Source organism: Fistularia commersonii, chromosome 7 (assembly GCF_037954325.1).
Source record: "Fistularia commersonii isolate RoL2024-O1a breed Wild chromosome 7, RoL_Fcom_v1.0, whole genome shotgun sequence".
NCBI lineage: Eukaryota > Metazoa > Chordata > Actinopteri > Syngnathiformes > Fistulariidae > Fistularia > Fistularia commersonii.
The window spans coordinates 14,422,059-14,435,115 of record NC_141290.1 but is presented as its reverse complement, the minus strand read 5'-3'; the positions used below and the strand labels follow the sequence as shown (position 1 = coordinate 14,435,115).

Genomic DNA, 13,057 nt, shown 5'->3' with positions numbered 1-13,057 from the left:
ACATGATAATGTATGGTATGCAAATTATAACTTGGCATCTATTTTAGGCTTAAACATGACCTGAATTACTTTGTTATCAATCTTGTTGCCACAACTAGAGTTGTTCAGAATATATATAGAACCTTCACACTCACCTAAAAATGTATTTTTCCATCTATTACTACATAGATGAAAGTGCAGGCATTTGCAAGATATGCCAGCACAAACAAAATTATTTTCTTGCGTTGTATGAGATTACCTGACTAAAATGTTTTTTTTTTCTTTTCTATTTTCTCAAAGCAAATCCAACTACGTCTGTTATACCAAAGACCTGGAGGAAACCAAATGAAGGAATGTCTTCTGGAGACACTCCTCAAATGGATAATGAGGTAGAAGGAATTCTTATCAAGAATTGTTCAAGTTGACTATGAACACAGTCAAAAGGCAACAATAATTGAGGTTGCCTTAAGACTTAAGCAAGTTAAAAAAAATATTTACAGTTAACAGAACAGGTCTGTCCTTTGGGCAAATTCTTAATTGAAAACAATTTTCACCAGTCATCATGCACAGCTAGATATGCCAAAAAATACTGCCCAGTCTTGCCAAGCTGACCAGTGCATTAAGAATTCATCTAAATGGAACAGTGGTGCTGAGATTTGCAAGATGGCGCGTTTGACAGTTTTTGCAGTCCCGAACAACCAAGAAAATGAATGGAATTTCAGAATGCCAATTCCAATGCCCGGAAAGGTTTTAGGGTAAGATAAATCAGAAAGGGATGAGAATCAATAAAATTACTTTCCCGATAATACCGGATGAATTACACTGTTCAATTAAAAGATCAATGTAAAAATTTTAGTGTCCTCTTTGCCAGTGGTAGATAGGTAATCTCCATGTTTTTGATAGTAAAACACAGTATTGACAGTGTCCTCTATTCCCTTTGATAACCTTGATAAATTATGTTTCGGTATACGTGAAAAAGGTTTGTATCTGAAAACCTAATCTCCTGGCCACTCAGGAAAAGCCGAGAGCAGTTGATGCTGCTGGAAACCAGGCCCTACAGTCAGCTCTGCTCAGCAGCAGCCCTGTACCCCTTCTTCCAGTCTTCCCCTCCATCGCGGCTCCAGCTCCTGCCACTAGCCAAGAAGCTGACATAAAGCCAGCTGTCCCAGAGGAGAATGGTGAGGCTGAGCTGGAACCTATGAGGAACGGAGCCGGCCACACCTCAGAGACCGAGAGCAGCGACAGTGGCGTCACACCCGGGGACAAAGAGAACTCCACAGGGGTATCACAGGACATCGAAGGTAAGAAGGACCTGATTAACCAGTCAACATCAATGACATAATTTTTATCAAAATGTTGCTTTATGCTAGCGTTATTCAATATTCTTTACACACGATGTTTACTACCTGAGCTTTTCAACCACTCCAGCTGTTTGGTTTAAAATATTTTGTGATGATAGTGTGAAAATGTATGCTGCAAGCTTAATGGCAAAAGAAAGTACCATATTTTCTGGACTAAATTGCTCCGGAGTATGTCGTACCAGGCAAAAAAATGCAAAATGAAGAAGAAAAAAAAACATATTTTAGTTGCACTGGACTATAAGTCGCATTTTTGGGGGGAAATTTATTTGATAAAATCAGAGACCAAGAACAGACATTCACCATGAAAGGAATGTCCAAGCGGATGTGCCTTAATCTTCTCCGTCTCAGCGCTCGCTCTTCTCCCACCTCGCCCCCTCGCTCTCTCTCATCCCAAAACACATTTGCCGCCAGTTGGAAATCACAAAACTCTGAACATTCCTCTAAACTGTACCACTGGGTCATTACAATGGTAATAACAATAGAATAGAGAACAACAGGCTGAACAGGTGTCTGATATGTTAAAGTAACATATTAATAGCTATTCAGATAACTATAGCATAAACAACATAGCAGAACAAGTATACCAAACTCTCCATCTCACTCCAAATCACTAAATCCATTAAATTTTTTATCTTCTATGTCACTTCTGAGCAATTTTGCCAACTCCGTAGGTAGGCGGCGCGCCGGTTCATCTTCCGAGTGGTTGTTTTTGGGACTTAGTTTTCCATGCTCTGATAGAGAGGCAGTCGCGTAGCATGAAGCGGTAACACCAAGAAGGTCCTCCTGTTAAGTCATTTATATTCATCACCTTGGCAACTACCTGTGCGTGGAGACACAGCTGCACCGTTGACTAGCCTCCTCCGGCACCACGTTGTTCAAGCACCCATTTGTGAACTTGTTCCTCTAGCTGTGGCCATCTAGCTTTTAGCCCGCGATTAGCTGTTTTTGTTTTCTTCATCGCAGTTCATTACTTTTCGCCAGTCCTTCACTAGTTTCTTGCTCACTCAAAAATTACTTTCTGCTGCTCAATTACCGTTTTCAGTTGCATATTAGACTACTTGCAGCTTGTAATCTGCAGAATATGATTTTCCTTTGAGGGGCATTTGTGTTCAGTCTTTCTCAGTTGTCCTTATATTAATTAATTTTTATTTTTTTTTTTTTTAATTAATTAATTTGACATCTTTTGTGTTACAGGAGTGATAGGAGTAGCAGATACTGACACACAAACCTAGAGCACACTCTTGAGGCTGTCAGTGTGAACGTAACAAACCTTTGAACTTACCGTATATATTTTGATATATAAGTTGCACCTGAGTATAAGTCGCAGGACCGGCCAAACCCTGGAAAAAAGTGTGACTTTTAGTCTGAAAAATATGGTACCCAAATTCCTTCCCTGTGTATATTTATACACAGAGCATTACATAAGGCCCTATTTCATACTCCTGCATCATACTACACTGCACACAAAAATGCCAAAATCTAGCCAGAAAATGCAATCCATGAGACTGTATTCATATATGGACAGATTATAAACATATATATAATATATATAAATTTTAAACCAAATTCTTTATGCTGCCATCTTTGTGATTAAGAGGCTTTGTGCAGGCCTTAATAATGTATCCCTCCTGCTTGAAGCTGCATCGCTATGTGCTGCACCAGACCCTGCTGTGAGGAGAGGCAAAATCAAGCATCATGCAAAGGCAGCCTAATATAATATTCATGCATAAAACACACTATTTAAAGGCAGCTAGTTAGTGCATGAAGCTGCAATAGGGCAAGTCTCATCCAAAACTGGTATCCCACTATTTACCCCATGTTTGCATCTCAATAATAATCTTTTTCTTTCATTCCTGCTCAAACTCCTCAACGTGTCCAGACCTGGCAGAGCCTAACGGGAAGCGTCAATATGACAGAGATTTCCTGTTGGGCTTTCAGTTCATGCCTGCCTGCATACAAAAGCCTGAGGGGCTCCCACCAATCAGTGATGTTGTGCTGGACAAGGTAAGTCATTTGTTCCAAAGAATTTCCGGCATGTTTACGAAATTGTCCAACACCAAACTGAAAACTGTTTACCCTCATTAAGTTGTAGATATTTAAAGCTCCATTATTCTGTTTACTATTAAAGTTGTGGATATTTAAAGTTCCATTAGTCAGTTGACTGCAATGTTCTGTTTTATAAAACTGTGTAGATTGAGTTGCAGGCAATTTTCTATTACCAGTCTACCAGGAAATGTGGGTGAGACTTGTATTTCAGCCACATCATGCTCACATTGAACTAAAGGTGATCAATAGAGCTATTTTGGAAAGTAGTGCAGTGAATCATGGGATAAAAAACTGAAAATTAACATGTCGTTGAAATTATGACAGGAACGATGAAAGTGTTTCAACTGTTACGTCTATGAATTTTTTAGAACGAAAAGATGGGCTGTTATAAAGTAGCCATTTATGAGTTCAGATAAAATTCTGCCGGTGTCATAAGAATCTGCTTACATAAGGCAAGTGCAAACCCAGAAGAGTTTAAACATAGAAGCTTTTAGATGAATAAACATACATTTTTGTCTCCTGTCATTGTGCCACATCAGAGAAGCTGCAAATATTTTTAATTTGTATTTATCAGCAAGCACTCATTGCAATTGTGACTTATAGTTCTGTCGCAGCTCTATATCAGACCATTACCAAGAGGTCTCCCGGATTTGATCTTCAGAAATGTATATTTCAGTTAATGTTTGGCCGTTGAAAGAACTTCTTTGATAGTGTTTGATTTAGAAACAATGAAAATAACATCACAATACCTGAACATTTACCGTAATTAAAGTAGTCATGCCACCGACTAGCACCTGACACCTTTGCAAAAACAGATCACAACATAAAAGCGCGAGTAGCTTTATACTAGGGGTGGGATTTGTTTAAAAAACACTAATCTAGCTGATGAGATGCTTTGTAATTAATCAGTCTAAATCAATAGCATTGTAATATTTGACACAAGAAAAATAACAATTTAAGTTTGGTCTGTGAATGAATCAATAGACATTAGTTTGAACTTCAAAATTGTGTTTATTTTCCATCAGTCTACTACACAAACCAGTTGATGAATACAAGAAACACTGTGTAGATAATTTTCAGAACAGTGGGGAATTCTGACCAAAAAAGCCAAATTATTTGTTGACTTCATCTTTTTCAAACCTCATCTATGAAAAAAAGAAATAATCCCATTTCAATCCAAATCTACCTTAGGTTTGACCAACATTAAAACAGACCAACAAAGGTCCTGTGATTTCCTGTCAAAGCCAAATTCCCAGCTCTCTTCACCATTACCTGTTTTCTTCAGTGTCATTGTCATACAGCGGACGGATTTTTATTTATTTATATTTTTTTTCGGACATTGACTTATGCATTAACTTGAGCAATCTGGAATGTCTCAATTAGCCCCTTCTGCTTTGGTGAGTGGTTGACAGTCCACAGTAATCCATCCTGCCACTGACTTGGTCAGTCTTTCCAATGTGGACTTTGACATTTTGTTTCTTAATTTGAACCCCAACTTTTGGCAGATTTGACTGGCAACACTGCTTGCTCCTACTAGCAACACTGTAATCTTTTATAGCTACGATAATGTTACCAACCTGGCTTCTATACCCAACATGGTGGTAATGAAGAATGGACTCCTTTCAACTTGAAGAGCAAAGAACAGCACTTTTGTTTATACCTCCATCTAGAAGTTTTTTGTATTTCAATTTCCCATTGACCAGCATAATCTCACCTGCCTTGTCAATCATACTTATGGTACTGCGAATTGGTCTAATCTGTATGCCTTCAACTAATGCGCTGGAAAACGTTTAGCATTGCCAATTAAAGTGTGGTTTAAATGCATACATTTTTGATACATTATTTTTATGTCATTCATTTATTACTAAGTGAATTCTCCCGCCGGAGTCCCTGCCCTAGTTTATACACATACTGGCTAATCATTGGCACAGTCACCAAAGCGTTACAATGAATCAACTTCTTGCATAACAACTGAAAAAAGTTTTAATATGCATTATTTTAGTTGTTCATTTGCTATTTTTTCTGAATCTACTCCAAAATCAATGGTAGCCATAAAACAAAGTAAGTTAAACATGATTACTTTGTACTGATAGATTTTTTTCACTCAGGAGGTTCACTCCTTTCATCTCCAAAAATGTATGGGTGGAGCATATGGCCAACTGAAACACTGTTTTGATTAAAATCACATTGCTATTATGTCACACTTGGCAGTGTTGAGAGTACATGCCCAACCCCCACCTCTCCAAAATGAACCACCAAACCGCCCAATGTACAATCCCGTGATCTCTAAACTGTCAGGAAAATGGTAGAGTAGTAGTCAAGGGCAGGTGAAAAACAATGAGCTGGATTTGTTCTTCTCTCCTCCCCCACAACGATCCTGCTCTTCCCTGCGTTCCTCTCTGCCCTTTGCTCCTTCCACATCTGGTTCTGGCCTTTCTTACAGAATGACCTGCTTAACTTATTGACCATTGACTAAAAATACATTAACCAAAGCCTGGTAATGTGTTATCTGCATTATTTAAAGAAAGTCACCTTTCTGGGACCACCAGCACATACATGCACATACTCGTACACACAGAGTAGACAGATTCCTTTCACCAGATTGCTAGTGCTGTTAGAGAATCATAGCTCCCCCTGCTGCTCCCCCAGCCCTTCCTGAGAATGTGTGACAATGTCGTGTTGTCTGTCATACAGATGAACCAAAACAAGTTGCCTTCTCGAGTGGTGGATTCCCGGGTGATTTCCAGAGGACCCGATTTCACACCTGCATTTGCAGATTTTGGCAGGCAGATGACTGGTGGACGAGGTGCTGCGGTGAGTCCCCAAGTAGACACATGCGCATAAGATACCAGATCGTTCAGACGGTTATATATTTCTGATTCTCATATCCTGTTGGGCACAAAAAATTATGCAGTAGATCACTTCTTTTCGGTATGTTGTGCTCCTCTTTATTTAATCCAATCAAGTCCCTCATCAATGAAATACAAGCTACGTAAGCCATTATCAGGTAAAGCTCTTGTTATCCTTATTTTGGCTTCTTAAAGTGCATAAACTCTGGCTGTTATAGACCATTAATGGCATTTCATCCAAATACATTTTGATTTAAAAGAATTTGTAGAATATTACAAAATCAAAATGCCTTTGTTAATCTGTTCCCTGTAAAACAAGCACCAAGTTCTATTCTCCATTTCCTCATTCAGTCAGTCCAGGTCACAGCTTGTTCTGAGGTACATTACGTATCCATCAGAATCTTATCTAACTGTAATGTAGGACTATTAGTTTTGTTACTTTTAAGTGATTGAAAGCTGTGGCCCTTATGCATATGCATGGTGTACTCACTCCAGTAATCAGCTCAGAATCAAATCTCAGCACGTCTCTTGTGATCCAAAGTAATTTATTCTTTCATTTACAGTATTGGAATGTGTGTGTCTTGTAATAACAACAATAATAATGCATTATATTCACGACACCTTTTTCGACACTCAACAACAACATTAAAGCACATACATATGTACAAAATACAGATTCAAAAGAAACCATAAAATAAAAAGTGACAGAGGTAAAAAAAAAACTTACATACACATGTAAATATACAACAGCAGGTCTCTGGTGTCATTACTTTTAGTTTTGACATGCAAATTCATCTATATAAGATATTGAACATGATGACACAGCTGCAAAGCGAAAAAGAGTGCTTGGAGGAAAATATTTAAAGTATATTAAGGTTGTGAGACCATGCTTAGGGGATGAAATGTATTTTACATTGAAAGCATTATCATTGAGAGAACAGAATGAGAAGGTGTCATGGATGCCAGCCACCTCAATACTACATAAGAAATAGCGAGATAATTGTTTTTAGGGTGGCAAAAACCACCACCAACACTCAATTTGTAAATTACATTATGACAAGTGTTTTTTTTTCACGTGCAAATTAAAATGTAATTTAAAGTATCATGACCCTTTTGGTTTTACACAATATCTCTTTTCTGAATTCACAGCTAATTAGCATCGGGACACGGCGGCCTCCACCGCGGAAAATTATCATGAACTTGTCAGTGAACGATGACATCCAACTGAAAAAGTCAGAGAATGCTTGGAAGCCTGGAATGAAGAGGGAAAGTGTTGCAGAGGACACAGACACAATACAAACCCAGGTACTAAAATACATAGACACTGGAAAGGCTCCACAATTGGGAACCAGACTTAAAAAACTCCAGTTGAAGATTGGTTATGTCTTAGGACCTCATGACTTTGGTTCAATTCTCTTGAAATGAGAAATAATGAAAACAATTACTCTCACAAGCTAAATACTTTTATATGTCACAGGTCAGAATGATTTCATATAACTATATCAGGGATGAGACCATTTTTTCTAGCTTGGATATTTGTTATCCAAATTACTGATAATAGTTATTCCTCGAGTGTATACACATATACTAATATGGATTCAGTGGTCTTCATAGAATTCATACGTGTAAGTGCTGCACTTACTAATCTCATCGATTAATTCTTGCCTATGATGGATCTAAACGGGTTGTCAACCTGGTCTTTGAGAAGGCCATTGATGAGCCCAACTTCTCCTTTCATTTTCTGAAAGAGACAATCCAGAATGCCTCATCTCTGAGTCAACAAACAGTACAGCAAACTGAATATTTTTGAAATGAGGATCACTTTCACGCTTGTCAAACCATTCATTCCAGACAGACAGAGCCCATTATGAATTTATTCAGGGGATTTAATTCCTGCCTTTGATGGATTTCCATCAGGATCTCTTCAGGAAGGTACGCAGCATCCTGAACAAGCTGACACCTCAGAAGTTCCATCAGCTGATGAAGCAGGTGACAGACCTGACCATTGACACAGAAGAAAGGCTCAAAGGGGTGATCGACCTGGTCTTCGAGAAGGCCATAGACGAGCCCAGCTTCTCTGTAGCATATGGAAATATGTGCCGCTGCCTCGCCACGGTAAAAAAATAGAATTAGTCTGCTTATCTTGAAGTAATTGCTAGGAGATAAACTAATCTTACTCTTCATCCAACTTTGTGTACCAGAGGGAAAAAAGTAAAGAACTAATACAACAGTGTGAAAAAGGAGGGATTAGACTTAGTTCATTCTTGAGGAAAAATAGTGCTGTGTGATATGGTGCCATCCCAAACAGTGATGAAGGGATAAAATGTGTGAAGCAGCAGTGGAAGAATTGTCAGTGGAATCAAATTGCTTTCATACCCTGTTAAGCACCACCAAGATTTTATTTTTCATTTAAGATATAGAAATAAATTAAAAAATATACATTAATTATTATTTGGTGACCCAAAGCCCTCAAACAATGGTATCCTTATTTTGAAAGTGTTTGTTTTTAAATCAAATTTAGTAAATTACAGTATGGAGTATTGAGAAAAAAAACACTGTTCAATGACTCAGTATTATAATCAATAAAATTAGTATAGCTCATTGTAAAAAAAAAAGATGGTAGCTGCATCTGCCATGACTGACCTCCTTTCCATAGGAGGAACATGTCTTTGAGTTACTTTTCTGTCCTATCTTCTCTGCTTGGTGTTGTTGTAATGGCCTGTAAAATATTCAAACCAAATTGTTCTCAGTTTTACTTTCATCTCATATTGTTTGTTTCTAATAACACTGTCAATGTCAACCTCTGCCTGTATAGCTCAAAGTGCAAATGACAGATAAACCCAACACCACAGTGAACTTTCGAAAGCTTCTGCTAAACCGCTGCCAGAAGGAGTTTGAGAAAGACAAAGTGGACGACGTGGTTTTTGAGAGGAAGCAGAAGGAGTTAGACTCTGCAGCATCAGTATGTGATCTATGAATTCCTAGATATGAAACATGATGTATTGTCCAGCGCTGGTGACCTTGATGAGAATATTGTTCTATATTTTGTGTTGGAAATTGACTATTTTCCCTTGTTTTAGTATAATTCAACAACATTTGTTCTGCCACCACAGTCTACAGAGCGAGAAAGACTTCAGGAAGAGCTGGAGGAAGCTAAGGACAAGGCTCGGAGGCGTTCCATAGGCAACATTAAGTTCATTGGAGAACTTTTCAAGCTGAAGATGTTAACTGAAGCTATTATGCATGATTGTGTCGTCAAGCTACTGAAGAACCATGATGAAGAATCTCTGGAGTGCCTGTGCAGGCTGCTCACAACCATAGGCAAGGACCTGGACTTCGAAAAGGCAAAGGTTAGCCTGGAAAACCTTAATAATTATATTATTTTCTTGATTCAAACTCGAGGTACCTTTCAGTCATACCGGTGCATTTTGCTACATCTGAGGAGTATTTGGATGTTAAACAGCTGATTCTATGGTGACTTTCAGACTTTAAGACTTCTGTTTAAATAACCGCTGATTTAGGTTACTTAAAAACTTCTGAATATTTTCTTTGCAGAAATATAAATCAGTAAAGGAGCCCTAATACTAAGGTTCACCATGGCAACTGCTAAACAAAATACACAACTATCATTTTAATTCAGTGGATGTTGAGATATTCATGTATTGGCTTGTGGATGGAGCGCTTTTCTCTTTATCAGAAGAATCAAAGTTTGCAAAGTTTCAGGAAGGTAATACTTGAATGTTTTACTCCATATTAGCAAATGATTGGGCCATGGCTCAGTGGGTAGCAGCTGTACCGCAACGTGACATATTCACATTGCATCTGCAATATCATAAGGTTATCTTATATATCCAAATTTCTTGAGCGTCATTCACATCGTTTTCTTTAAAATAAGACAACAAATGAAGTACTGTAATCTGACGGCTGTCTTCTTTCCCAGAGGGCCTGCAGACATCTGGTCCTGAGTTGACTGGTCTGTTACTCAACATTGTAGAGAAAGTAAGGGCAAAAATTCTATGTACATTAAAGTGGTATGTTAAAATAGCCTTAACATACTGGGAACTAATCAGGGTTTAGGACTGGATTGTAATACTCCCCTCCTTAAAGTGATTCTATCCAAGCTTGAAGGAGGCTGAAACCACTGCTCTGAGAGGAAGAGGAGAGACTGAGAAAAACCTGGTGTCTGGGAAAAAAAAAGCCAGTGAGGAGAGAATTTTCATTGTCAGTTACCATGGTAGCTTACACAGTCTTAAGTTTTCCCAGTATTTTCTGAAACAGACAGACCAGATTGCCTCATCTGAGTCGACAAACAATACGGCAAACGGACTTTTTTTTTAAATGAGGATCATTTTTATGCTTGTCTAACCATTTATTGCAAGCACAATGAGCCTACAAAAAGAGCCCATTACAAATTTATTTAATTTGATCCATGTCTGTTTCGTTTTATTTGTTTTGTTTTTTTTTTGTTTTGTTTTTTTATTATTTCTTTTATTGGAGGATCACTTATGTTGGACCAGGTAACTAATATACAGCAGGTGTTTTTGTTTTGGCGAGGGATCCTTATTATCAGTCTCTTCACTTGCATATGTCACACTTTTATTGCATCATATACTCTTGAACAACCATAAGGCTTATTAAATTCTGGTTGTTCAAAAAATATTTAGAGGCTCTAAGGAGGTCTTAATCTATGACTTCATAGTGAAGTCAAAGAGCAAGCAATTTGACTACATACTCAGAAAGCAGCAATTTTGCGATTGTACCCGGGGCCTAGGCTCGAGGTTGGCAGCACAATAGAGGAGAAGGTTCTGAATTGACCTCAAACTGGCTGGCCTCCAGCCATATCCACAGGGAGGGGACAAGTATTCTGGCATGTATTCATAAGTGACCTGTTGGTTTTTCGTACTGTAATGTGTCCCTTCTACACTGTTATTTTCAGTTACGGGCTTGCTCTTGGTTTTGAGGCATTGATTCTTTAATTTTCCTAATTTTCTGTCCTGTTAATCACAGGGCTTGGCTTCATTCTGGTCTGTGTGTGTAGATTATATGACGTGCAAATAAATGTGCAGCTGATATTCACTGAGGATTGTGTCTTTCAAATAACACATCTTGTCCATTCAATCAGTCCTCCTGAGTGAAAATGCAGTAAGGACCTTCCTACCCTAAAGTGCAAGATACTGGGAGCAAAATACACACAATTATTAATTAAGCAAACAACTCTGCAATTTGCAAAGTAATGGCAGTCAATGTGAATATGTCTGTTAACCAATCATTTTAAAGGTGATTCTTCTAATACGGTAAGAAGGAGACAATGGAACAAAATGTCAAATGTTTATTTGTCATGATTACAAGCCAATATTTAAATATGCCTTCAACAAATATCTAGCCATCTTCCCTTCATTTTATCTTTGTTTGTTTTTGTTTTGGCAATGCCTGAGAAGATTCACTCTATATTTACTTTGTGTTGGTGTTTGTTTGGCTACCTTTTTATTCACTTTCTGTCTCCTAAAACTTTGTTTTTTTTCTTCAGCATTCCAGTGATAAACATGCTTGCAGCAGCCATAACTGGCTAATCTATATTCTATATACAGACCATTTGTTCATGTGTCATGTTTTCCAGAAAAGCAGATAAAAACCAACCTGTCAGAATACCCTGACGGGCACTCCAAAATATACAAAGACTGGTTGTTTTGTTTTGGCGAGGGGTCCTAATTATGAGTCTATTAAGTTTAAGTTCCTATTAAGTGTAATAAGCAAAGTTAGCATTCATATGTGGGATATTATAAAGAAATCCTTTGCATCTACTGTCCAGTAAATTGAGCAGGGCCACAAAAAACCTGGTGCTAGTTTCTTTATTCAACCTCTTTTTGCTCTTTTGTCAGCCCCGAATGGATCAGTATTTCAATCAAATGGAAAAAATAGTGAAAGAGAGGAAGACATCATCTCGGATACGGTTCATGCTCCAGGATGTCATTGACCTAAGATTGGTGAGTTACATAATTTTTTACCAGTAATGCTGCCCAACCGAGTTGATAGTCCAGGCCAATATTCAGGTTTACTTTGTTTATATTCTATTCAATTATGTTAATTTCACACATTTGTCTCATACTCTGGAAAATGAGATTCCAAACATGTTTATTTGAAAAGGGGAGAACATTATAAATACTTTGAAATATGGGACAGGGTGAAACAAATGCCTGGCACCTGTATGAAAATTTTAGCTGTACAAATCACCCTTTAAAGCCTCTTGAGGTCAGGGATGCCAGAAAAATCAATTTTATTTCAGTTGATGTTTACCTTGCTTTGAACACCTCTGAGTCATCAGTGAAGATTATATTGGCCTGTGGAGTTTGTGTATTATGTAATTTTTTTGATAACTGTGTACAAACTTATCTTTAAGTTGTATTGATGATGATTACCTTCATTCACTTCCATTAAACCAGAGAGTAAATCACAAAATAGCACAAAATGGGATTCACCAATACAAATATTCTAAAAATAAGTTTTAGCATCCAACAAGCAATGCCTGTTTAAACATCTACATCCTTTGATTCATGTTTGTACACATTCAGTAACTTGCAGTTGATTTTTAATCAACAGTGGGAGCATATTACCCATTAATGGGCTCACAACAGTGACAATTTTTTGTATAGATAACAAATAGGAATCAGCAAAGAACAAAGAGCTCAATATAACAATGTGTCAAGCATTCACTTCTACATCAACATTTGCATTGAACTAACAGTTATTCATTTTTAGCTAATATCTACCACAAGCTCTTAAGAGTCAGAATCTCATGTCAAGGCTTGCTGTGCCACACCTGTC

At 37.8% G+C, this 13,057-nt stretch overlaps 1 protein-coding gene across 2 annotated transcripts in view; it reads left to right on the top strand.

Moving 5' to 3' along the window:
* Positions 1 to 13,057, top strand: part of eif4g3a (eukaryotic translation initiation factor 4 gamma, 3a) — a 58,408-nt gene that overhangs the window by 32,429 nt on the left and 12,922 nt on the right. For both annotated transcript variants that reach the window (XM_086149968.1, XM_086149967.1), the window contains exons 13-21: positions 280 to 368; positions 995 to 1,280; positions 3,220 to 3,344; positions 6,081 to 6,200; positions 7,385 to 7,540; positions 8,153 to 8,350; positions 9,051 to 9,197; positions 9,349 to 9,585; positions 12,115 to 12,219. In XM_086149968.1, the coding sequence (XP_086006094.1) occupies positions 280 to 368; positions 995 to 1,280; positions 3,220 to 3,344; positions 6,081 to 6,200; positions 7,385 to 7,540; positions 8,153 to 8,350; positions 9,051 to 9,197; positions 9,349 to 9,585; positions 12,115 to 12,219 (1,463 nt within the window). The remainder of the gene's footprint in view (positions 1 to 279; positions 369 to 994; positions 1,281 to 3,219; positions 3,345 to 6,080; positions 6,201 to 7,384; positions 7,541 to 8,152; positions 8,351 to 9,050; positions 9,198 to 9,348; positions 9,586 to 12,114; positions 12,220 to 13,057) is intronic.